At 38.7% G+C, this 27,777-nt stretch overlaps 1 protein-coding gene across 1 annotated transcript in view; it reads left to right on the forward strand.

The window, feature by feature from the left end:
• DCC (DCC netrin 1 receptor) overlaps window positions 1–27,777 on the forward strand; it is a 967,455-nt gene that overhangs the window by 732,313 nt on the left and 207,365 nt on the right. Inside the window, exon 13 of the mRNA XM_078852711.1 lies at window positions 1,105–1,154. Coding sequence (XP_078708837.1) covers window positions 1,105–1,154 — 50 coding nt within the window. The remainder of the gene's footprint in view (window positions 1–1,104; window positions 1,155–27,777) is intronic.

Consider the following 27,777-nt stretch of genomic DNA (forward strand, 5'->3'; position numbering starts at 1 on the left):
AGCCCCAATACTATTCCATTGATATCAATGGCATCACTCAATGTGGGTGAGGATGGCAGAAATGAGTCCTAGATGAACAAAAGCTTTACTTTGGGGATGTTTAATAAAAATAGATTTATTGTTTGAAGGAAGTTCTAATTTTAACTAGATAGGAACTTGAATCAGTTATTTCTTCAAATTAAAGGCCTGCTCCTGTGGGGGTCTGATGATTCCGTTCTGAGGGAGCCAAGGGCATCAGCAGCTGGAAAGAGGGTGCTCAGCAGCTTGTAAGATGAGGTGCTAAATAAGCATTAGTTGCGTTTAACAATTAAAGTATGTTTACTAGTGTGGACATAATAAAATTAATAGTGAAATTAATAAACAGTGTCTCCCCAGTTACATATATTACTTAGAGCAAGATTTCAGAGTAACAGCCGTGTTAGTCTGTATTCGCAAAAAGAAAAGGAGTACTTGTGGCACCTTAGAAACTAACCAATTTATTTGAGCATAAGCTTTCGTGAACTACAGCTCACTTCATCGGTAGCTCACGAAAGCTTATGCTCAAATAAATTGGTTAGTCTCTAAGGTGCCACAAGTACTCCTTTTCTTTTAGAGCAAGATGGTATATTTTAAAATAATTTTTTACTAATATCAGAAAAAGACTTCAAATTCTTTTATTTTCTGGGAGATCTTCAGAACTAGTAACAATTAGGAGAACATGCACGGATTTATCTTAATGCAGTGTGAATTCTGAAATGCATGTATTCTAATAGCCTGGTGCTCAGCAGAGCAATTACCTGAAAGATCTTGTTATAAATATCAACTGAAATAAACAAGTAACTGAAATCAGCTACTTGGTATCACTGCATAAAATCTACTGACTAACTGTTTAAGGGGCTCACTAATAGGTCTACCAAAAATGAGAAGAAACAAATAGATGTATTTATTTTTTTGTCTCTCAAGGGGACCCCTGAAGTGCCACCTGAATTAACTACACATTTAAGAACAGATTATAAAGTGTGTGGAAAAGCCATACTTAGTTCTTTCCAATAAGAGAGAGATTTGACATAGCCTTTTATGACTCTGCTGCTAATTACATATTTCCAATTTTTTCTCCCCTTTTAGTACCAAGTGCAATGCCTCAGAATGTCTCCTTGGAAGTGGTTAATTCAAGGGTAAGTCTGCCATATGTTCACCATTTCATTGTCAGAGTTCATATATATATTTGGTAATCATGTATATACACACCCTATTTATGTGTAGATTTTATGTTAGAGAAAATGTTCTAAATTCCACACAATGCTTTGTTTCATTCATCTTTTTATCCTTCCTTATTAGTTGAACTGACCGTTCCAAATCCCTGTTTCTCTTTTGTGACAGTCATTTTGGTGGGCATTATATTTCTTTCCTTTCCACAGGCCAAGGTGTCCACCTGAGTTGGTGTAATTAAGACAACAAACTTCTTACAGTAACAATCTAGATGAGAATGTGTATTCATTGCTAATGAATGAGACTTTGTAATCTTGTTGTTGATTCTAACAAACAAAGAGAGGATTGCTCCTTCCAATGCTTTTAATGAGGCAGCATTCTTGTGGCACTTGATTTTGCAGTCTGGAGTTTGACACAGTGCTGACTCTACTGCGTTCAAACGGGTTTCCCTATCACTAGTAAAGGAGTTCAGTTTTCTCTGGAAACCATGAAAAGTTCTGTTCTCCTGAAGAACGTGACTTAGTCTCTCTCCTCAACACATATAATGAAACTCCTTATTTACAAATAGTACTTGCTGTATCACAAAACAAGTTTCACAACAATCCTGTGACTTAGATGTTGTTCACATTTTACTGTTGGGTGAACTGAGGCACAGAGAGGATAGGAGACATGCCCAATAAATCTGTAGCAAAGTGAGGAATAAATCCTAGACTACTTTACAATCGAGTCTTCAGCCTGCTTAAGAATGTGCTTCATTGTTAGCACTTTGTAAGTTATAAGTATTATTGTTATTACACTGTAAATCTCAAAGGTTTTAACAAAGTAGGGTAATTATTAATATTTTACAGACAAGGAAACTATTAAGTGACTTGCAAAGGGCCATTCAACAGAACTCCCTGATTCCCTGTCTTGCTCTGTTCATTCTCATTGTCTCAACAAACAAAAACACATAGTTGACTCTAAAAAAAAATTGAAAATGTAAATAGCTATTTATTATTGTCCCCTTAGCTTTTCAATCTTTCAATTCACCTAATACAAGTACTGTAGTGTAATCTCTTTATCATGAAAGTTGAACTTACAAATGTAGAATTATGTAAAAAAAACCCCTGCATTCAAAAATAAAACAATGTAAAATTTTAGAGCCTGCAAGTCCACTCAGACCTACTTCTTGTTCAGCCAATCACTCAGACAAACAAGTTTGTTTACATTTGCAGGCGATAGTGCTGTCCGCTTCTTGTTTACAATGTCACATGAGAGTGAAAACAGGCATTCTCATCACACTGTTATAGCCGGTGTTGCAAGATATTCATGTGCCAGATGCATTACAGATTCATATGTCCCTTCATGCTTCAACCACCATTCTAGGGAACATGCCTCCATGCTGATGATGGGTTCTGCTTGCTAACAATCCAAAGCAGTGCGGACCGACGCATATTCTTTTTCATTATCTGAGTCAGATCCCACCAGAAGAAGGTTGATTTTCTTTCTTGGTGGTTTGGGTTCTGTAGTTTCCGCGTTGGAGTGTTGCTCTTTCCAGAATTCTGAAAGCATGCTCCCTACCTTGTCCCTCTCAGATTTTGGAAGGCACTTCAGATTCTTAAACCTTGGATCAAGTACTGTAGTCATCTTTAGAAATCTCACATTGGTACCTTCTTTGTGTTTTGTCAAATCTACAGTGAAACTGTTCTTAAAATGAACAACATGTGCTGGGTCATCATCCGAGAATGCTATAACGTAAAATATATGGCAGAATCCACGTAAAATAGAGCAGGGGACATACAATTTTCCCCCAAGGAGTTCAGTCACAAATTTAATTAATGCATACGTTTTTTAATTAGCATCATCAGCATGGAAGCATGTACCCTGGAATGGTGGCTGAACCACAAAGGGGCATACAAATGTTTAGCATATCTGACATGTAAATAGCTACAAAAGTGCCATGCAAATGCCTGTTTTCACTCTCTGGTGATGTTGTAAATAAGAAGAGGGCAGCGTTATTTCCTGTAAATGTAAACAAACTTGTTTGTCTTAATGATTGGCTAAACAAGAAGTAGGACTAAGTAGACTTGTAGGCTCTGAAGTTTTACATTGTTTTGTTTTTGAGTGCAGTTATGTAACAAAAAAAATCTACATTTGTAAGTTGCACTTTCATAACAAAGAGATTGCACTACATTACTTGTATGAGGTGAATTGAAGAATACTATTTCTTTTATCATTTTTGCAGTGCAAACATTTATAATAAAACTAATATACACTTTGATTTCAATTACAACACAATATATATGAAAATGGAGAAAAAAATCCAAAATATTTAATAAATGTCAATTGGTATTCTGTTGTTTAACAGTGTGGTTTAAACTGTAATTAATCACAATTAGTTTTTTTAATCATGAATAATTTATTGAATTAATAGCGTGAGTTAACTGCGATTAATCGACAGTCCTAATAAATATGTATTATCTGCTCCTATATGATTGTATTAGAAAAGACAGGTCAAAGAAGTGTGTCTTGCACTTTGAGCAGAGGGGCGTGATGTTTTTGATGGTTCTCAGCTCCTGTTGGAGTTTGCTCCACAATCTGGAAACAGCCTGAACAGATGAGTTTTGTCCTAGTGGTATGAAATTCTACTGTACATGAGGCGCCAGAGCTGGTCAAAAATTTGCCAGCAGAACAGTTTCCCATCAAAAAAAATACTGATCAGATAAAATTGAAACATTTAATGGGAACATTGATTTTTGTCTATTTTTTTCAGGAAATTATCAAAATGTTTCATTTTAATAAAATCTAAATGTTTTGCTTTGGTAAGGTTGATTTGGATTTTATTGTTTCAACTTTTATATTATATGAAAATAACACAGATGTCAAAATAATAAAGTGGAAATGGAACTTTTCCATCTTATTGAATCCAAATGTTTGGATAAGGTCAAAATGAAATATTGGAATATTTGGAATAATTTGTTCCATGAAAAAAATTGACATTTCTCCTTTACTAAGTGGTTGGAGATGATACCCATTTTGAAATCATGGAATTTCCTTCAGGACAGAAATTCAGAATTTCAACCATCTCCTAATGGGCGTTCTTTAATCTAATCCTTTCAACGTGGACATGAGATATTAGCACATATTAGACTGACTTACATTAATTTCCTGAGGGTTAAATTGATCTTCACACAAGAATTAATACCAGCTGATGCCAACCACTTATTAGCTCATAAAAACAATCACTGTACATGCCCCTATAGAAATCGCAATAAGAAGCCATACTAGTTTACGAAGACAAAACAGACCCACAGGCAGTGAATAAAATCACTGATCAGTTTTACAAAACCCAGCTCTTGCTCAGATATTTTAAGGTTGTCAACTGAGAAGTTGTAACTGAGCAACGGAATTAATCCAATGTAGAAAAAATATGGTGGAGGCAAGGGGAGAAAGGTATCGTAAAACATCTTAAGTAGTGATTTTTTTCATTCAGGATTCAGCCAACAGCACTGTCAGTGCAGCCGAGGTGAACAATTGAAAGGTAATCCCAAATCATAACTGATCACCAAAGGAAACAATCACTTAGAAGACAGAGAGGCAAATGTGCCCTTTGGAAAAACTCTCACCAGGAAATTATGTTCAACATACACGGCTTGCAGTGTTTCTATGTCCTGTGTATGACTATTTCCATCTTGCTAATTTTATGAATATATTTGTTGACAAATAAATTCCTTCATAATGGCACAAATGTCAATTAAATCCAAGAGATCACTAAAGGCTTGTCTGCATGGCCAGTTACTGTGCACCAGTTTGCCATGCAGTAGCTTGCTGTGTAGGCAAGCCTTTAGGGTTTGTCTACACTTCACTCAGAGGTGTGATTGAAGCATGTGTAGACATACCTGAGCTAGCTTTGATCTAGCTAGCTCAATTAAAAATAGCAGTGAAGTCCCAGCACTAGTTGGTCACATGAATTCATACCCAGGGTCCCTGGTGCGCTTGTAAAGCCTGTGCTGCTACCCCTCGTTGCCGTCACTTCACTTACATTGTTGTTATTCGAGCTAGTTAGATCAAAGCTAGCTCAGATTTATGTGTGCTGCAATCATGCCTCTGATTGCAGTGTAGTCATACCTTTTGTTGGTGATGTCTCTTCCATTTGATATTTTATATGTTTGGTATTAATTCTGTTAGCATTATATTATATAAATAGCAATGTACTATTTTATTATGCTGTGTGTTTGGGAGGTTCTTTTTCCCTGTTTTATTGGAGCAACATAAATTTTTTTTTGGTAACTCATTGCAATAGGAAGTCCATTTAGACCCTGAAGTTGACACTTCAGAGCATTAAAAGAAATGTGCATACATACTTTATCAATTTCAGCAGCCATCAGACATAATGGAAAAGTGTCCATGTGTGAAATCTGTATTTACAGGTGGTCTAATGGAACATGCCCTTCAGACATTTCCTTTTGCACCACTGACACTTAAGCAACAAGTTAATTCAAAAGCTCATTAATAAGGATGAACTTACTGTTTTGGAAACACTTCTGCAATCTCATGTTAATTATGAACTTAAATTTCAGTCATGCTGATCTCCATTTTCCATCTCTTGTTCTCTTGAATGCAAATTTGTATTTTAAAAAAAGTACTACTCTCCACTTTTTAAACCCTCCTACATATAGTACCCACAGGCAATGCTGTATAGAAATATCTCATTCCAAACCTTTGTGTGCATCTTTGACTTATTCTCAAGACACATGTCACAGAGCAGCTGGTAATCTTTGGTGACCTTATGTAGAGATCATTCAGTGATAAGACATTTAAAACAAAAACAGGAAAATATGCTGTAGGAAATAATGCTACACAGAAATGGGGAGGACTAAGTCCATTTTAAAGTTATTTGTGTTTGTTCCTATAGTAATGATATTTATGTTTCTATTGCTAAAGGATAGAGCCTTTTATCTCTAGGTTTTCCATATCTGGCATAATCAGAAGGTGCTACTCTAGTTCTGATTCACAAAGCATTTAAGCATAAAGCTTCAATGGGATGTTAAAATACATATTTAAATGCTCTGTTAAATGGGGATGGATTAATGCACATGCTTAAGTGCTTTGCTGAATCATGGCCTACAGGACTGCTGTGCTGTAGCCCATGCAAAACAAATTTATCCCAGTTCTTTTCACGGTGGCCAAGTTTCGATATCACAGAACCAAATGACTGGTAACATGCACACTTTTTGGCAATCTGAAGAGACTGAAGGCAAAGGATTGAATGCTGGATATGGAATCTGAACTGCCCTCCCACTATGTCAAGATTGATGCACATTGGCAGGGAAGTGTGGGAAATATTCTGTGGATAGTCCCTGAAGTGTTCTTCTGTTAATAGGGAATTTCTGCTTCCTAGAGCTATCAGTATGGCACCATTGACGAGCAATCCATTCAAAAAGAGTGATTCCAAGAGTGTGCATCTCAACTTCTGAGTGCTTATTGGTCCCAAAGTGAATTTCTGAAACATTTCATGTTTGTCCATCATTAAAGCCCACAACCTTTAGAAAGTGCATTGGTAGACATGTATATCTACACAAGAGCACTGTTTGAAAAAGCTAGAATAGATTTCTAAATGTGGGTTGTTTTTTGAAGAACAATCTTAATACAGTAAAAAGAAAAGTAAATTCACTAAATCTAGAAAAACAAAGTTAATCAAGCAGAAGAACTGGTTTCATGGACTGTGTTTAAAATGCATTTGTTTATAGCTAAGAAATATGATTCTTGTGGCATTTGTTGCCAAGACATAATTTAACTCCCAATTTCACATTGAACTTTAAAATTATTTTCCAGTCTTGTGAAAGTCTGCATGAATTTTGTAATGTTTTTCTTTTATTGCTTCGGTTTTGCAACGATCTAAAATATAACACTACGCTCTGTCAGCTTTTGTCCTGATCATTCTTTCTTTTCTTCTAACCTGACAGTAGTCACTGAGAATTAGTTCAGTTAAACACTTCCATTTCACAAATTGATTAAATTAAAAAAAAAACATAGCTGAACTTTATTCCAGCACAGTTCCCAAATTGTATTTAAATATTGCACAAGGCAACTATGCTTCATAATGCAACCTTGTCTAATAAAATAACCTGCTTCAACACGTCCCATACCTGTTTAAACTTCATGCTGACTTTAATAAGATTTCTGGCTTCGTAATATTTTTCCTCAGTGGTGAGAGATATAAACATTTAATTACATAGAAGATTTTTGGAGTATTATTATTATTAACATTTATATTGTGGTTGTGCCTTGAGGCCTCAGTCAGATCAGGATTCCATTTTGCTAGGTACTGAATAGTAAAAAACAGTCCCTGCCCCTAAATAGCTTTCAATCTAAAATACAAGATATTACTGGGGGATGAGATAAGCAAGTGGCTGAGGGTTATTGGAAGACAGAGTAACAAAAATCATAGAATGTTTTATCGGAGACTAGATGAGCTGTGTGTGGCAATTCTTAGCCAATCAGTAGCCGTAATCACAACTGCCTGTGTTTCTTTTAAGTGGCCAAAAGTCTATCTTATCATGAAATTTTATTTCATAACTTCTTTACACATAATATTTGACTGTTCCAGATCTTCTTTTTCTACTAATGCATGTTCCATTGTGGTATCCCAGCGTTACAAAAAATAAGCATTTATAGTGTTTGTGTGTGTATTTCCTTCAGTTTAACTTCTACATGGCTCAAATTCAGCTCTCAGAGCTGCGCGTGGCAGCTCTTTCATTAGTCAGTGGGAGGTAGCATGCATCCTAGAACAGTGTTTGACCATAAAGTTATATACAGCTCTGTGCTTTTTCATATTTACTGACAAAATTGGAAATCTTGGAGAAGAAAACAAAACCTGTGGCATTCATAATGTGATGTCAGTAGGATGAGCCACCTACACAAATGTGCCATGTGCCAAGAAAGTTAATTTAAAAGCAAGTTATTTGGTATAATACTGTGCTTAGTTATTCTTGTGGGAGAGGATATGTGTGAAATTCTTTACATAACTCTAGCTCTGGGTAAAAATTATAAGAAATTCTTCTTTTGGAGAGCGACAGAGACCTGTCTTGGATCTAAACACTTCAGAATTCCAGTCTGATTTCTTTGACAGACCAGCTGCTATTTTAGCTGAGAGGCAATAGCTATTAAGTTGATATTTGTCCTATTTTGTTTTTAAAATGGAAAGTACTTTAGTCTGAACAGAGCCCTTCTATGTGAAGAGAAATATTTTAGTCTGTTTTTGGTTTGTTTGTTTTGATTTTTGTTATAATGGAGCTTTTTTTAATACAATACAGTCTTTGAATTTTTCTCTGATGCACAGAAACTTTGATGCCCGTTCGTATATTGGCAGTTTTAAAGCCACTAAAGTGTGCAGTAGTTGTATTATATTTCAATGTCTACATTATCTGTGTGGTACTTCAAAAGACCTGTATGAGAGGAGCATCAAGGATTTGTACAGCAAACATAGAGGCATGTTTCCCATTCTTCTCTTTCAAATCCCTCCTTAAATATCTCCTTTGCTGTGATGCCTACAAAAAAATTAACAATAAGCTGGTGTGCTGAGACCACTGCCTATTATGCTCACCAGTATTGTCTCATTTTTTCCTTTTACTCCCCCATCAGTCTGTCTGTAGCCACCTGTTGTCTCTTGCTTTTTACTTAGATTGTAAGCTCTTTGGGGCACGGATTATCTTTTTGTTCTCTGGTTGAACAGCACCTACCACAAGGGGGGTCGTGGCCTATGACTGGGTTTCCTAGTCTCTACAATATTACTATTAATAATTATCATCCACAAGTTGTTCCACTGAAGTGACTGGGACTGCTTGTGAAGTAAGGCACTGCACAATATAGTTATGGGTCTTAGAACCAGGAATGTAATAATTCCTCCAAATAAAAGATGAGATAAGGGGTAACAGGCCTGATTCTTCTCTTATTCCAATATAAATCAGAAGAAACTCAATGTTATACCACTTTTATACTGATGTAACTGAGAGCAGAATCAGACCCAACCATGCTTAGGGTGTAATATTTACAACAGTAAGACCCACAAATGATCCATCAAAGATTTTTTATCACAAAGGCATAGTGTGACTTCACTGGGGCTACTTATGATAATAAGTACTCTGTCAAGTACTGTTTGCAGAATCTTACCCCAAATAAAATTCACACAGTTAATAAAGTGTGAAAAGATATAAGTTGTTTAACTGTATATGAAAGGTTCAGAAGAATGTTCTTCAATATGATCATCCTCATCAATTTAAGTTAAGACAAGCATAAGATTCTTGTTGCAGCCATGCTGAAGGAGACAATAGCTGGCATAAAGAGATGATGATAATGGAATATCCTTTTGAATGTTTTATTTGCAAAAGTGTTGAATAGTCTCTTTTACTTTACAGTAGTAATAATTATAATACTTAGCACTCAATGAGTCCCACTCTCCCCTGCTTTGTGCCTGGCGCAGTCATTTGACAAAGGGCAAAACTGAAGTGAAATGTTACCAAATCTGAAATATCTACATAAACTGGTGATAGCATCTTACAGTCACTTTGTCCTTAGTTTGCAAAGGTTTAAATGGTTACATAAGGGGCGAAATAGTGGAGAATCAGGTCCACTGCCTTTAGCAAATTACTTTACTTTCACCACCAGCCATATATTTGTGGCTTGATGATTTGCCTCCAACTCATATGACTCTGAGTGCTGGTCAACACTGCAAAATTTTCATGTGTTTGAATACAATTATCAAGAATCAAGTTCGTTAATATGATTTTGAGCATGACTTTGTAGTCAGGGTAGACCTGGGCAAATCACATTCAGCACTGTGTCAGCTAATCATGATTAAACCTGAAGAAGTAAGGGTTCCATGATGGTTGTCTGGCGCAATGTTGAGCCTGACTTTGATCAACCTAGGGAAGGACAAATTGTAGTCAGCATCATGTCTGCTAACTTGATTCTTAACCATGTTCAATCAGAATAGCATTTCGTCATGAAAAAGAGCCCTTAGGATGATGGACCCTATAAAAAAACAAAACAAAAAACAACACTCTACAATACAGATAGTTCAGAAATATCAGAATGGGTTTTTAAACGTTTTCTTTAAAAAAAAATCACATGAAAGTTTGTTGCTTCTCTTTCCCTTCCCACTCCTTTGTCTAATTTAAAATTCAATTCTACAACTTATATTCACCCTGAGTGCTACTTACTCATGTACGTAGCTCCTTTGTAAAGCACTGGGCACCTCTGTTGTTTTGTATAAATAATAACAAATTTTAATTGAAGCCTTGCAACGCTGCTCAGAGCTTGGTGAGTGGTATTGGTATCCCCATTTTACAGAGGGGCTAGAAGACTTGCCCATGGTCACAATGAGTGCCAAACCTGGAAATAGGACCCATTTGGGTTGTTATGCACAGTAAGTTCGTGTTGCTGCTGCTTCACCAATGATGCCAGCATTTATGCACCATTAGCCTGCTTCATTTACAAATGTCTCTGTGCCTATTTCCACGCCACCCACTTTGTGTGGAATTCTAGTCCTCCAAGCCAGTGCCCTCCCTTTGTTCATATCATTTCCATGCAACTGTGGCTGCCACCATTTTTAAACGCTGTAACTCTAAAATGCTATTGCACTTTTTCTGTTTCTGGTTTTGCTCCTGGAATTAATTTCTGCTACTTAAACAGACGCAGACATCAGAAGCATGCCGTAGGATACAGTGTGACATACATGAGACTCACAGGAGCCAGATTTGCCAGTGGAAAAATATTTTTTTCATTGCTTGGCATCTGGGTCTGGCGACTGCTCTGTACTGAAGGGAATTTATATACTGTAGCAGAGTAAAGGGATGAACAGGTCTATCACAACACATTTAGTTCAACTGTTTAAAATTACTTTCCTATGAAATCTGCATTGAAATATCATGTAAATCCATCCCAAACCATTCTTACAATATTGACATATTAGGCCACACAGCCTGTTTTAATGCCACTGAGTGGGTGAAATTACTAGGATGAATTTCTCCTTTATGTTAAAGCACCAAGGAATTGCTTATGGTGGCTCAGCATTCCACTGGTTACCATGACTGGGGGTGGAGGGTCATGTCCTTGCCCTGAATCTGCATATATCATATTTGCTCCTCCCCTCTGGCCACCTCCATGCATTCTGCTACCTGATGTTGGACCAGAAGTAGCATGTGCATCTCCACCACTAGCTGTCTGCAAGGCCAGCTGAACCCAAGCAATGAGGCAGGTATACTATTCTATACTATTCTTTTATATTCTATTTTGGTTCTTACACTGAACTCATCACTGTAGTGTCTGAACACCTCCCAGTAGAGCAGCGGTCCCCAAAGTGTGGGGTGTGGGTACAAAGTAACATCTGGGGAGGACATGGTGGGCCCAGCCCAGCCCCAGGCGGGGAGAGAGTGCCACCCAGCCCAGCTCTGCTCCCAGTTCTGCTCTGGAACCAGTCCCAGCTGCCTGCACACTAAAAGTCCAGTTACCCACAGTAACTGGCCTCTGCCACCAGGGGGTGGGGAGAGGAGAAGCAGAAGCAGCTGCTGCTGGAGCCTCAAGGAGCACTCAGGGACAACTCCAGTGAGAGGGGTACCGGTGGCTCTCCTGTCCTGCCCCAAGCACGGCTCAGCCTCCACTGTCCTGCCCCACTCCCCCCACATTCTGTCCTGGCTCCCGGGGGAGAGGGTCGCGGTACAGACCAGGTAAGGGGGGGCATGATTGAAAAAGTTTGGGGACCACTGCAGTAGAGTATTAAGCAATTATGATAATTCCTTGCACTTACACTGCACACTTATTTCATCTGAGGATCACAAAGCACTGACCATCTATTAAGGCCTGAACCTGCCAGATGCTGACTGCCTTTCACATACATTGACTTGAGAGGGAGTGGAGGGTCTTAGGATCAGGAACTAATTAGAATTCAGTCACATCACCTTTGTCAGGTAGCTACACTAAGCAGCAGTTATCCCCATTTTGCAGGTGGTCAAGTCGAGGTCTGGTGGGACAGCTATGTTGGTTAGGAATATAAAAAAAAATCACACTCCTAACCACGTAGCTATGCCAGCAAAAGTACCAGTGTAAATATAATAATGCTGGAGGGGGGAAAGGTCCCTTTGCCAGTATAGTTTATTTTGTAAGTGGTATATATTTTGCCTATATGAGCTGTGTCTCCAGTAGGAAGGCTTGTCTAAGGCACTCAAGTCAGTGGAAGCTTGTGGGAGCTCATTACTGTTGCAAATCAAGTCACCAATTTCAGTGATTAGCTTTAGTCACCCCAGTTGAAAATGTTGTCCTGTGCTTCTACAATGCAGCATTTTTATATCAAAGGATGTAGGAATGTTTGGGTGGGTAGTTAGGCTGGAACTTAGCACAGAAGTTGCTGTGGTGTGTGTCTGACTCATTTAATTAACTGTTGTTTCTAAAACACTAATAAGCTGGGAAGAGCTACATAAATGCAAAGTAATATTCTTATTAGAAACAAGTTCTAAAGGTGAGCTGCTTTTTTTAAAACTGAGACTGGAGGAAAGATACAATGTTTACTCCAGTCTTGCAAAATGAAGAACTAAAGAGAGTAAAAATAAAATAAAATTAAATGGGAACTAGTTTTTGAAAACATTCAAAATATTCAGCAGATTTTTGACCCATGACGACATGAATAAACTTTAATGAGATCCAGGGGCAAATATAAAATGTATTATAAAATAGTCAAGTGAATATTTAAAAACACAAAAAAGTGAAAACAATGATTGTCACCACTATTTAGAGAGGCGACCCCTAGGATATGGGTTTAACCTTTAAATATATTGCTTATGAAGAGGACTGCATCGCAGGAGCTCTTTAACCTTTAAACCTATTACTTATGGGGAAGAACAGCAATGAACATTGAGCTTAACCTTTAAAAAGGAGAAATTTGCTGATAGTCTGTAAGTCAACATATCTTTTGTTTATCACTTTACACTTTACACCATTTGTGGGTCATTCTCTTGGTAAATATTCTTTGCACTTATGCCACTGAAAAAGTTTCAGTAGCAGGGTGGCATTATTATACCGTGTTTCAAATATTTTGTTCTAAAGCTGTTAATGAGTTTTCTAGCTATTTATATGGGTTTAATTTCTTTAGCTTTAGGTTTAGCTTTATAAGTGTATTTTCTAAATCTATTTAGTTAGTATCTCACTGTCACCCATGCACACATGTCCTCCAAGGTTATGGTACAATTTAACTAAAAAGCCAAGTCATTTAATTATATAATGCATCGAATGAAGACTGAAGCATTTTTAACAAGAACATTTAATATATTAAGCTTAGAAATATTATTTCTCTTGTCCAAATTCTAACTGTTTTACCAATGGCCTGGTGCCAAAAAGGGAGTTTGGAAAAATACATGTTACATCTGTCATGTATCATCTCTGGAAGGCATATCAGATAATGGCTTCCTCTAACTATAACTGAGTGCTGTATCATTAGGCAACTCAGCATCAACATTCAAAAAGTATTGAATTAATGTTTTGACAACTGCCAGTGTCCCCCAAGGACTTTGAATTGTTAGGTATGTGGTTCAGTGTCTAATATTATTTTGGTAATTCCTTGCCCATAGGCTTCTGAATATCCTTCAAATGGGCAGGTTCAATTCAAGTTGTTTATAAGGAGAGTACACTATATCCGTATATTGCATTTATAGATCCAGCTAAGAATGATGATATCAAGAAAGCATTGTACCATCTAAAAGAATTATCAATACCTAAGAATCTCATTAACAGAAGACAGATGATGATGATTATACCGACCCTTGGAAATGGACCTTGAGTAGATAGTTGTAAAATAGCCAGTGAAATTTCTTCTCGGATATCTTGAATCATATAGATTTTATGCTGAAGGCATCTGTTACACCTGTGCAGGCTTTGGAAAAGGTAGTTTGTAAAGAAGTTATCAGACACATTGCCAAAATCTCTCTATTTTAAGTCACTCATCTAACCTAACACCTAAGTTTGATGGTTCAGATGATCTCCTTTAAACATAAGAAATACAGAGTGATTGTTTCAGTCCAAGTGGATGTACTTATTTGCTTGAGCTACATGTTTTAATATTCTGGGATTTTGGAATTCATTATAGCGATGAAATGTTAGGAGCTATGCTTTAGGTTTGGATGGTAGTAATACAATGCATCAAACCCCAGGATCTCAAAGCATTGTTACAAAGCTGAGTATTACTATTATCCCCTTTTTACATAGGGGTAAACTGAGGCACAGAGGTTGGATGGTTCCCCTGAGATTACACAATGACCAAGAGGCAGAGTGGGGCAGAAACAACCCTGCGGTATTGACTCCAACCTCCTTTCACTCACCACCAGACTACACTGCCTTCTAGCTGAGGCAAACACTTGTATGCCTGCGATAGTTCAACTTCTTGTGTTTGCAAAACTTGCCTGCAGACCTTCCCAAAGGTGTTTTTTGTGAGCATTCCATTACTTTCGGTTTTCATTCAGAGCAGAAGTTAGTTCAGAGGCACAGAAAGGAAAATGAATATTAAAACGGAGTCAGCGAAATATGTCAGAACTTTCAAAAACGTTTGATTCAGATTTGGTTCTAGAAATGGACAAACATTTGGAAATGGGGTAGTAGCTTTATTTTGTCTAATTTCCTCTTTTGTCCTCCCCTTTGCTGAGAATCATGGTGTACTGCACAGCAGTCAACAGTCTGTGGCAAACTGGGAATTACAAGAGATTATATGTTCTTCAATTTTTGTGTCTTGTATAGAGGTGCAACTTGGGGGATAAAGGATAAAAAGTCTGAAGGATAAAAAGTGATATTTCATTTAGATAATAAACCTGTACTCAGGACTGAGAATAAACAACCCCCTTAATCAAAATCAGTCTCATAGCTAGTCAAGATATTTATGCCATGGAAAATAGTCATAGAATACTTTTCAGTTATATACCACCAAAGAATAATCATGTAGCTGATGCATTGTCTAATTTCCAGTTCCAAAGGTTCCACGTGCTGGCAACAGAAATGGGCGCAAAGCTCACAGCTATTCCTAAATCGTTGCAGACAGAACTATTAGAATCTTAGAGGATTCTGTTCTCAAGTTATCTGTGAACTGAGTCCTGTTGGGGCCATTAGCAATATCTGGCAGCAAATCAGCCTCTTGTTGAATTTATTGGATGTAAGGAACCTGATTCTCCACTGCCTTGAATCTAGTGTAGTCCGTAAGAAATGTGCAAAGTCAGTGCAGAATGCTGACGTTGATGTAAATAAATGGAAAGCTCTTAGAAGGTAGTATTTTAAACAGGGATAAATGACTTTAGTAAAAGTATTTTACACTTTGCACAGGTGTAAATGACTCCACAAGATGCAGGGCCGTGGAGAATTAGGACCAAGACTTCTACAAAGAAGCAGTGCTTCTAAGAAGAATGCCCACTCCTTCTTGACATAGTTATCTCCTGCAGTTGCCCCGCCACTCAAGCTTGGGATCCTTCTTCTTACCTATTTTTGTTTTCAAGAGAGCTGGCTCTCTCGGACTCCTTACTCTTGGTATCTGGTGGACTCCTCTGTTGCATCCTCTAAACCTTGATGGAGACACTGTATGTCTACGTCTCCCTTATCTGGTCACCTTCCCAGTAAAGAGCATTCTTAGAACGTGACTACTCCATTCCATATAGTGCAGCAGGAACTGGGAAACTCAACTGCATAAGCTTAGGAGAAAAGTTGTCCCATAAACCTTAGTGTTGGAGCTAATGAACCCTTGGAAGACCATTAGCAACTGCGTGCTAGGAAAGGTGAGGCTTTCCCCGCTATATTAAATTCATATATTCTGTGGCTCAGCACAGAGAGGGATGAGTTTCACTGAACAACAAGTTGCATATTTCTCTTGGACAGTGGAATCTTGATACAACAATCTGAGGTCCCCAGCAACTCGGATCTCAGAGAAGCCCCCACTGTTGTAAGGTCACCGCCAGGCTCTCCAAAGCTAAAAGCATGAGCCTCTACAATTTGATCTAAAGAGCCAAGTCCCTTAGCTGTCAGCTTTAACAGGCTAATATCCTCTTTTGGCTAGGCATGGGTGTGCGGGGCATGAAACACACTATGAACAGTGGGTTAGTCTTACACTCCATTATTCCTTTTTTCTTCATTCTTTGCAAAGGGGGAAAATGCATTTTATCTGCCATATTTTCCTTGGGCAAGTCAGTGGTGACTTTCTGCTAAGTCTGAAATTCACACAGTAACTGAAACTCTCAAATCTTGACCAGGGGCCTTCCCCATTTTGCACTAGTGTATAAAACTGGCAAGTTCCATTATTCAGCCAGCTATTGCTTGGAAGACAATGGGTCTGGGAAGGGAAAAACAGAATAAAATAAGATTACAGGGGAGGTAAACCACTGAAGCATCGGCAGAGGGAAAGCTGCTCTGCTGCCATTCAGCAGTTCCCACACTTTATTGTTTCAATTATCACCTTCTTAAAAATTGCTGTGAAGAATGAATGAATGGGACCACTGAGCTCATGTACCACCAGGGGTAACCATGTCACAGTTTGGGAACCCCTTGGGCATTAAATCAGGTATATGCTTTTTATAAATTATTTGCTATATTTTTGTATCTTCCTTCATGAAATACATTAATTATGCCATGATTCTATTTACTAAGCAGGCTGTTCAAGGTTGTGCTTATTTATTTTGGTCATTTAATGGCACTGAAGACTGTCCAAACATACATCAGACTATGTTTATTCCTTTCTAGTCTTTGGAGTCCAACCTCCCAAAGCCTGCTTTGCATTCCCAGGCATTTAAGTACATTGTGGACAACATAGCCATCTCTTTTAATGGATTTGGTCATCTGACTCTTCAAGCTTACTCTAAAGATTCTTTCTAAGCATTGTGTTGTATTTTTCACTAAATTTTGCTGACCATTGTGTCAGCCCTTTGCTACATTCATGAACAGGTGCTATACACAGTGTCACTCTTACTCATTTGGAAGGACTTGTGTGTTGCTACTCTACCTCTGAAGTCTGTAGAGTATTTATGCAATGCTATAGGTCCTTCATTTTTTGAATATACTCCACCAGCACTCAAGGAATTTACAACTACCTTTTTATCTCTTGTCTGTCAATGTATCTTTATTCATTAACTTTTAACTGCTGTGGAAATTATTCATTATGACATTATTCAGCTGGCCTTTATAGTCACTATCTCACTTCCCCAAGTATTTCCAGTTCTATTATGGTTACATATGAACCATGAAAAGATTAGGGATTGATCTAAAAATGTACTGAAGTATTTAGACTCAAACTGATTTTAATGGGCTATGGATCGAGCCCCTTAAGAGTCTTTGCATGAGACAGGATACAAGCAAGCAAGCTGCTGAGACCTCTGAAGTCAAAGAGTGCCTTACTGTTAATTTCAATAGGCTTTAGATCAGGCCGTACGTGCTGATCTATATTTTAGAGGATTTTACCCCATGAACCACATTGGGGCCTGATACTCCTCAGTGTTACTCTATTGTTATTCTGGACTTTGGTACAGTCACATTGGTTAAAAAATGGTGTAGTGCTATGGAGGATGAGGCACTTCTGGTTTAGGCATAGGTTGAATTCCGAGCTTCCTAATATCCTGATGTAAATCCTGCAGAAGTGCAAGTAAGCTGGTCCGGTCCGGTCCGGTGTACCGGACTGGCTTCCCCGGCGGTGATTTAAAGGGCCAGGGCTCCAGCTGCTATGGGGAGCCCTGGGCCCTTTAAAGCACCGCCGGAGCCCTGCCACCACTACCCCGAGTGGCAGCAGGGCTCTGGCAGTGTTTTAAGGGGCCCAGGGCTTGGGCCGCTGCCGGGAGCCCAGGCCTTTTAAAGCGCCACCCAAGCCCTGCTGCCGGAGCCCCAGGGTAGCGGTGGCAGGGCTCCTGTGGTAAGGGGCCTGGAGCCCCGGGCCCTTTAATTCGCCCCTGATCCCCGGGGCTCCCAGCCACCTCTGCAGCTGGTAGTTCCAGGGTGATTTAAAGGCCCTGGGACTCCCAGCCACAGTCGGAGCCCCGGGGCCTTTAAATCTTGATTTAAAGGCCCTGCCTCTTCCAGTTGAGGCCACGCCTCTTCTGGTTGAGGCCACGCCCCTGCTCAGGACTCTGGCGTACTGGTAAGTGCTTTAAATTACTTCTGTTAAAGGCAATGGAAATATTCCCACTAATTTGCATGGGTGCTGGATTGGGTCCTCTGAGACAAAACTTTGCTTGAAAGCTCTACTGGAAATTAGGTGAAAGAGTTACACGGACACTAAAGTGGAATCAGTTGCCTCTCAAAAGTGGCTGTGGCTAAGGAAAACTTTAAATGAGCTGGAGTCTTTGAAATAGGAAATCATGATGGAGATGATGGCTCTGTTAAGAAAATATAATTGCTCAAATACAAACTATTTCAAGAATAAAAAATAAAATGTATGTCCTGAAAAAAAACATTGCCCGATCTCATTGCTATTATAAAATGTGGCAAAGGATCAGATTGGAATTGACAAGGAAAATTTTCTCATTGACAAGAAGATAAAAAGTTCAACTGATTCAAAGTCAGCCAGCTCTTTGATTGGTATGATTACAACCAGAGATCAAATTGAAGCATAGCACATATTTATGGAGTCCTTGGCGGCTATTAACATGCTTCAATAGATATTGATCTTAATTGGAGATTGGTTCACTACTTATAAAATTCTCTCCCAACCTCTTCTTCCCCATTCCCTCCCCCCGCAAAAAAGAATGATTTGTATTGCAGTAGTCCCCAGACAGCCCAATCAGGATCAGGGCACTGCTGTACTTGATGCTGAATAAACATGTGCAGTGACATTGTTTGAACACACTAAAAATATGCATAGGATCGCCTAAGACTGCTTGTTATGCAGAGAACAACTGTGACATTTATTTGTTGTTTTTTGTAAACATCATGGTTGAAAAACCCTACCTTTAGAATTCAGGGAAGAGTGAGCTAACTATTGAATGCTCTAATATATTTTTCTTCCAAATTCTTTCTGCTGAACTATATAAAAAACTACAAGGATTTTGTTTTGTTTAAGTCTAATCTCAGGTACGGTTGTAATACAGTGTGACCTGCAATATTTAGCAAGCCTGATGAGTTCTTGGAAAAAGACATGTCTTCAAACAGCCTGAAGAAATCTTTGAATTTACAAAAGCTAAAAGCCTCCTCTCTAGAAGTAAATTAGAGAGACTATGTTCTGCAAGAAAATAAAAATCTTCATGCATAAAAATCAGATAAGAAAAATATAACATATCATCCATCCATTTCCATTCTCCATGGCATTACAATATTTAGAATTCTTCAAACTTTTCATTTGCAGCTGGAAAATGTAAATGGGTTTATTGTTCTTATGTTTCTTTGCCCTGAGCCATGGTTTTAGTTTTATTATAGAATCTTTTTAAAAGCCAGTTGTTTAGTACTGGGGAAAGGAGGCAGATTGCTCAGACACCCTGCCAGTAGCTTCCTCACACATCCTGCCAGCGTGCCTGAGTCCTGATCTGTAGTGACCACCTCTAGGACCTACAGAATAGTTTAGTCTCCATGTCCATCCCATTCTTGAGCTCTCAGGCTACCAGAAAGGTGTTAATTGTGGCAGTATTTTTGTGTGTGTGATGTGGATACCTGTCCTTTGGGTGCAGATTGAAACAGCCAACTCACTTCATCTGGGCAACTGATCAGCTGTTAGATAGTAGTTACATTTAGGGTGACCAGACGTCCCAATAAAATTGGGACTGTCCCGATTTTTAGTTCTTTGTCCCACGTCCCAACTGATGCATGGTCAGGACGCCATTTGTCCCGATATTGCAGGTTTGGCTGCTCCAGCGGTTTTTTGTAGTTGTTGTTTTTTTGCTTCGGCAACTCAGGTGCTAAACTGGATTTGAGTGGTGGGATAGAAGACAAACTCTGTATCTCATTACCAACCCAGTGAGCCCTCCAGTCATCCAACTTACTAATCATTTTGGTCACTGCATTTAATCCTTCCCCATACAGTATGAGCCAAATGCTGTTCTCTGTCAGTCTTCAGTGGGTTGCCCAACTGGTGGACCCCTGAGGGTGAAATTTACCTGTACTACAAAGTCATATATAACACTTATGCGCCACCTTGGAATGTCATGGGGAGGTTATAGGCTGTGGGGCGCTCCCGATGGTCTCCAAGCTAGTCTTGCCTAAGCCAGCACTGTTAGAGGGAGCAGGACAGTTGAAGACCGCATATGGTCCCGACACTCATGTGTATTACAAAGGGACTGTGGCTGCTAGTTTAGCCCATAGGCTGAAGTAGCAGTCATGGAGGACTGCACTGCACTGCAGCCCACAGGCTTAGGCCCCACATAGAGGGTGGATTTCCAGATACTCAAATACTACAATGATGGATGTAACTTAAGAATCTAAACAGGGAGATTTGATTTTCCCTGGGGCATTCACACTTCTCGTGTTTAGAGCTGATTACTAAGGCTTTATATACAGGAAGTGGTTTTCACCCAGTATATTTTATCACTATTTTATCTCCTGTTCTGTTAAGAAAAGATGTGTGTTTATACTCCTAATGCTCCATCGGTATTGCCCCACAGCCTATAACCTCCCCATGACACTCCAGTGTGGAGCATAAGTGTTATATATGACTTTCCCTCTGAAACAGTTCCAGTATGCTTTTATTTCTCCTGTTGTTGACTTTAAAAATATAGTTAATATTAAAACTTTTATTTTTGGTGAAAAACTAGTAAATTGGGTTTTTGTAAAAATGTTTATTTTGTCTCTGTCAAAACTGTTTGGATTCTACAGTTCAGTGAGTTACAGTAAATTTTCTTTTTTTACTTTAACTGATATTGATCCTTTTGTGCTTATGCCTATTGAGGATAACAAATAGGATATATTCATAACTAAATCAGCAATGAGATTCTAAACACAATTTCTCCTTAATTTGACCTGTTGCATAAACCAATTTATACATCTCCTCAAAATACTGACTCTTGAGAGATTAGTATAATAGCAATCTTAATAAGCATAATGTTGTAAAAGCAATGCAGTTGACCACTTTTCTTTCAACAATTTCTCCTCCCACACCGCAAGTAAATGCCCTAACCATTGGGCTGTTGGCTGTTCTGGAATGGGTCTGTCTCCTGTGTTTTTTTTTAATGAAAAAAAATCAGACTTTTTTTTCCAATGTCAAATTAAAACAAATATTGAAAACTTTCAAATCTTTTCACAAAACAGAATTCTTGTTTTTCCAGCCAGTCTTAAATATTATTTAACAATGGTCCTGTTCTGCTTAATTCAGTAATGTTAAGTGGTTTGGAGATCACTGTGAAAATGTTTGAACCTACCCTCAGATATACATTTACAATACTGTAGTTACCACTGGCTGAGGGACTCAATGCTTATCTGCCTTTATCAATCAATATTGCTCCTGAACGCCAGTTTTAAAAATCTAGTAAAGATATTTGGCCATCAGTTTCGATAATATCCCTCCAGTATTGCTCAGTAAAACTGGACAGGAGCACTAAATGTGGAAAATGTTAATGACAAAACAATCAATCTGAAAAAAAAAAACCCTAAGTAAAATTTTCAAAAATATCCAGATGACTTTGGCATCCAAATACCCAAGTTATTTTTGAAAATAATGGGATTTAGGCACCTAAATCCCTGATGTTCAGTTATATATAAAAATTGGACCTAGACTTCTTAATCATTTAGTTGCTTTTGAAAAAGTTACAACTATTTCTCTCTATGCAGAATCAGCTCCCTGTTGTCCTATTGCTTCATCCTGTGTGTTAATTAGAGGTAGGCGACAAAAGTAAGAACATTTCTTGCATATTCATTTCAAGCTGAATCTACTCTGGCTGTGTTTCTTTTCTGTGAGCCTTTGAGGACAGCATATATCAGTGCCTGTGGAAACCAAATTTAAAACTTGCACATCCAAGTCTTTGCAACAGGAGTGTTTGTGTGCTCACACATTCAGGCAACAGGAACAATACCATGTGACACATAGGACCAGTCACAGCAAATCTACACAGTTCAGATAAGCAGTGTGTATAATCAAATCAGAGTAACATTTTTCAAAGATTTTTTGAATAAATATGAGGTAATTGCAAGTTTCTCATGGATGTTTTTTTTTACCAGAAAGGAGGCTAAATTACTCATTGTGAATTATTCGCTCATCTCTAATTTATTTTGTCTTAATTCTGTAATCCTTCCAGGGATTTTATTCCACACTGATTTCTTTGGTTTTTGTTATCACTTAGTCCTCTGCACCTAATGCCTGCTCTGTAATTGTTTTGACTAGAAAACATCTTGCAATAAAAACAGAATTTTTAAATTGAACAACAAAATTGTAAATGAGAGTAACACTGCCATTACAGCTGAAAAGACACAAAGAACAGAAGATGCTAACACAAGCAAGGACAAATAGAAAAATATATTATAGGAGAGCCAAGTAGCAGTCAGTTTTCCCGTGCATCTAGAACACTATTGAATTGACTTGCTGAGAGCAAACAAGGATACTTTTGGTCTGTGGATTTTATGTTACTTTGGACCCACTGAATGGTTGGCTGTGTCTTAATGTGAGACATCACAGAAATGTCAGTATAATAATGGCCTACTGCTGGGGGCGGGGGAAGGATGAGCTTGTTTGCTGTACAAACATACGTACAAGGTAATGGAAGTGGAGGGCAGTTTTGTCAAGATGCTGACAATTGTCTTGCAAACTTGAAACTATTTTTTTAGAGTTGATAGTGATCAATGTCAGCAGCTGCAACACATTGCTTGCTTAGGGCAAGCTCCAGCTTGTAAATGTTGCAATTTTGTTTGCTCTTTTTATTTGAAACAAGGAGAGTAGCCTGTGGTCACTAAACTCAATTCCTTTTTCATATATGTAGATCTTCATCCTTCTAGTAGTACTTTTTTCATATTTTAAAGGGGATACAGAAATTGCAGAAGGGACATGCAGTATCCTCCCCATTATCTGAACATCTGCATTATCCAAATCCCTTTATTGTCCCCCATGTATCTTATGCTGGAGAATGAGGGTGGGATTCCGCTAATGCAGAGGTGAGACAATAGAGCAGAAATCTCCAGCCAGGACCAAAAGAAGAAAGTGGTAGACAAGCCCCTAGCCACTGGGGAGGCCACCCCACTACTGAATAGCACCTACCCTTTGGATTTTCCAAACTCTCAATTATCTGAATAAAATCTGTGTCCTCCAGGCTATTGGGATAAGTGGGAGTATACTGTATATGGTAATTTCATCATACTTTTTAAAACATAAAACTGTCAAGCAGCTAGTTTTTTCACACAAACATTATTGCTTGTGCCTGATTCAGAGCTAGGAGTGCTATATTGGCCATGTGTGCATAAAGAGGTCACTATTCTGACACCAGTATATTGCCATTGATGTTTTAATAGTGGCCTCTGCTCACTCATGCACTAGTTCAACAAACAGCTGACTGCGAACAAATGAATGGGGCCAAAATTCAAATGTGACATTCAAGGTGGTGTAATGTAGACCGCCTAATACGGACTTAAAATGCCCTTACACTTCTAAGACCACCTTTGACACCTCTCTTTTGACATGCCAGGGGGTCTACGTTGGTGAAGGATACATGCTGAGAAGTTAGATGGTGGGGTAAAAGGCACAGGTTAAAATAGGTAGGGTAATTTTAACTCCACTTTCTTCTGACTCCTCCAGGTAAGTTACACTTATTTTAAAGATGCTTACACATGTGTAGCTTGATGTTAGGGGTAAGGATGGCAAACTGACACCATCTTTATATTAGCAAAATAAGCTGGGCAAAATAACCTCTTTTATTGGACCAACTTCTGTTGTCTCACCAATATCCTGGGACGGACATGGCTACAACTACACTGCATACCCACCTTTATATGTCATGTATGAATTTGGTCCACAGTCTCACAGAGGAGAACATGGAAATTAATGTAATTTGTGTAATCACCTACCAGATACTTACATAGATGTTCTTGGCTAAAATTCAATAAATAGAACTGGTAGCCCTGAATGATCTTAATTTCTCCAAATTGGGAAGTTTTTATCCAGCATGACTGGCTTATGGAAAAAATTACTATACTCATTTAAAATTGTTGCCGCGTCTACACATGTAATGACACTGGAATGGTTAGATCCAATTAAAAAAAACACATAGTTATTGACTTTTTGATAACCGCTGATAAGCCAGTCAGATTTCATGTCTAAATCTTAGTAGCCCGCAATCAATGGGTGTAGGAAAATTCAAGATTCCAGCTCAATGGCAACTTGGAAAATAATTGCTGCCGTCTGCCGTCAAGTGTGGCCTGCTACAGTCTTCTGTGCTATATTAGAGTATGAGATATTAAATTGCTGCATATTTATGTAAGACAATGATGCTGATGCTACTATATCTAGCGGTATTACTAGTGAAACTGAACTGTGAATTCCTCTTCTCTGTATTCCGGGATCAAAGCCTCTATACTGACAACAAAACTGGTTGTCATTTTAGTAGGTGACAGTGAAAACCTCTGAAGGCATGTTTCATGAGTTGGAATCCTCTGCACACGTAGGGAACCAGAAGACAATATCTGACTAATTGACTGCAGTAGAAATATTCAATATTCTTTGAGAATTCTGTTGCACTTTACTCTGACGGTGTGGCTTGAGAAACACAATTGAGTGGCAGCCAGACTAAAATGAATTGATCCAAACATAGTAAATATGGGGTGTCTGACATTTGGCTGATAACTGTGGTAAATCAGATGTTGAGGCTTTCTTAGTACCATGCTGTGAATATCCTTTCATTTGGCTCCTGTGGTCACACACATCTTTGGTGCTGTGAGAGGATAACAAGTATGATAAAGCAAATTGGCACAAGTTGCCACTTTGTTATTGCAGTGATCACAGGAATGTAAACTAGAAGAACTTGCATGATGACACTAGAAGAACTTAGACGATGACACTACATGGCAAATTATGCAAAATATTAGAGCTATTATGTTGCAGACTTCTGGAATCTGGAGGCTGCAGTGAAATTTCTAAAGCACAATTATCTGAAAATATTAGATAATTAAGATAATTTTCACTATATAAAATTAGGTTTCTCCTCATGCTCAAACATGCACATCTAAAAGGCATGTTGGTTGAAGTAAAACCCTGTTTCAAAAGAGTGTGCTAGCTCAATGATTAATAATAATTGAGCTATTACAATTAATTCTTAATGTGCTTCACAAATATAACTAATTAATCCTCCCAATACCCTCATGAGGTAAGTAAGCATAACCTCATTCACAGTCAGAAATTAACTTCTGAAGAATACTGCCTACTCTTTGAACACCTCTGCAGTGATTCATCTATTTGCTTGTTCGATGCAGACCTGGCTACCAATTTAGAAGTAATCCGCATAGGCAAAGAATCCAGTCAGCTGGTGGTTGTCTTGCAGGTACTAATCCTTACATTCTGATTATAAGGCATTGTCAAGGTTCCTTCCTGACTCTGAACTCTAGGGTACAGATGTGGAGACCTGCATGAAAGACACCCTAAGCTTATTCTTACCAGCTTAGGTTAAAAACTTCCTCAAGGTACAAACTTTGCCTTGTCCTTGAACCCTATGCTGCCACCACCAAGCGTGATAAACAAAGAACAGGGAAAGAGCCCACTTGGAGATGTCTTCCCCCCAAAATATCCCCCCAAGCCCTTTCCTGGGGAAGGCTTGATAAAAATCCTCACCAATTTGTACAGGTGAACACAGACCCAAACTCTTGGATCTTAAGAACAATGAAAAAGCAATCAGATTCTGAAAAGAAGACTTTTAATTAAAGAAAAAGTAAAAGAATCACCTCTGTAAAGATCAGGTTGGTAAATACCTTACAGGGTAATCAGATTCAAAACATAGAGAATCCCTCTAGCCAAAACCTTAAGTTACAAAAAGATACAAAAACAGGAATATACATTCCATTCAGCACAGCTATTTTACCAGCCATTAAACAAAAGAAAATCTAACGCATTTCTAGCTAGATTACTTACTAACTTTTTACAGGAGTTCTGTGCTGCATTCCTGATCTGTTCCCAGCAAAAGCATCACACAGACAGACAGACCCTTTGTTTCCACCCCCCCTGCCCCCAGCTTTGAAAGTATCTTGTCTCCTTGTTGGTCATTTTGGTCAGGTGCCAGCGAGGTTATTTTAGCTTCTTAACCCTTTACAGGTGAAAGGGTTTTGCCTCTGGCCAGGAGGGATTTTATAGCACTGGGGACAGAAAGGTGGTTACCCTTCCCTTTATATTTATGACAGGCAGGAAGAAGAGTACATTGAGGTGGAGAAGTTTTTAATCTCCTGTCCTAGCCATAAAATAGCTAGGTTGTTTAGCACTCTTTTCAGGCTACTGTGTAATCTGTATTAAATTACACTTCAAAACAAAACAATTAAAAAAAAAACTCTTAAAAGAACATTTGTAAGGTTGCAAAATCAAGCACTCAAAAGTTACACAGTGTCACAATTAAGTCTGCTTGTGCAACCTTAATTCAGCCCCCTTGTCCGTAGACATTATGGTACAATCTTTAATTATATGATCACATGCTATTTTTTCCATATGGGTCAGCAGCTGTGTTGTAAACTTTATATCTACCAGTCAGACCTCGCCGCTTGAGTTAACTGAGTAACTAATAGCATCCTTTACATGTACCAGCGCTAGAAGAGAATGAGACACAGACTGTGTCAGTTGATTCCACAGATATTTGCTGCCTGCAGAGGAATGGTGAGGAATCCTGGGTTCCGTTCAGGCTCTGATGGGCACAGATTTTTCTGTGCATTCCTCCCCAAGCCTGACCCTTTCTTCCTCCTCCCCTCCATCCTGTCCCAGATTTGCCTCTTTCTCACCCCTGGCTCCTTCTCCCACTTCCGTTCTCCTCAACTAACTCGTCCCAGTCTGCACACTTTAGGTTTTTCATTCCAGTCCCAGCAAATCTAGTGTTAGCCCTCCAGACCCTCTGTATCAGTTCCCCCAACACTGAGTCTCCTTGTCTAGTTACCCCCACCTCCTTGCTTCTAGTTTTGCTGCTCAGCTAGTCCTGTTTCCATCCCATCCTGGCTCCTCAACTAATCTGTCTCTCCCCCAACATACTTTGGCCTCGGTCACCCAATCCCTGACCCATATCCACTGACGTTCCCCATATCCACTGGCCCCAGACCCAATTAGAGCTGAATGTAAATGCTAACATTTCAAATACATTTTGGATTGGAATCAGAACAAAAGTTACAAATTTCAAAACTTCAAGTGGAAAATATGTTCTGAAAATTCTTTAGGTTTCGAAAAAATTGAAAAGTTTCTGTTCAATTTTTCCAAAATTAAACAGAGCCACTCCCTAGGTTGCTCCTGTGGAGTCCTCAGGAGTCAAATGAGTCCCACTATCCATCAGGGAGTCTAGAAAGCCTGATAACCCTGTCTCAGGCTCCTGGCTTTAGTTTTTCTCTAGTCACAATCTTCCTCCCTGGGCTCCTCATCCAGTCTACATTACAGCCGGGATCGACACTCTGAGATCAATCCACCGGTGGTCAATTTAGTGGGTCTAGTGAATATCCACCAAATGGTCAGCAGATCTCTCTCCA

This window comes from Lepidochelys kempii, chromosome 5, assembly GCF_965140285.1.
Source record: "Lepidochelys kempii isolate rLepKem1 chromosome 5, rLepKem1.hap1, whole genome shotgun sequence".
NCBI lineage: Eukaryota > Metazoa > Chordata > Testudines > Cheloniidae > Lepidochelys > Lepidochelys kempii.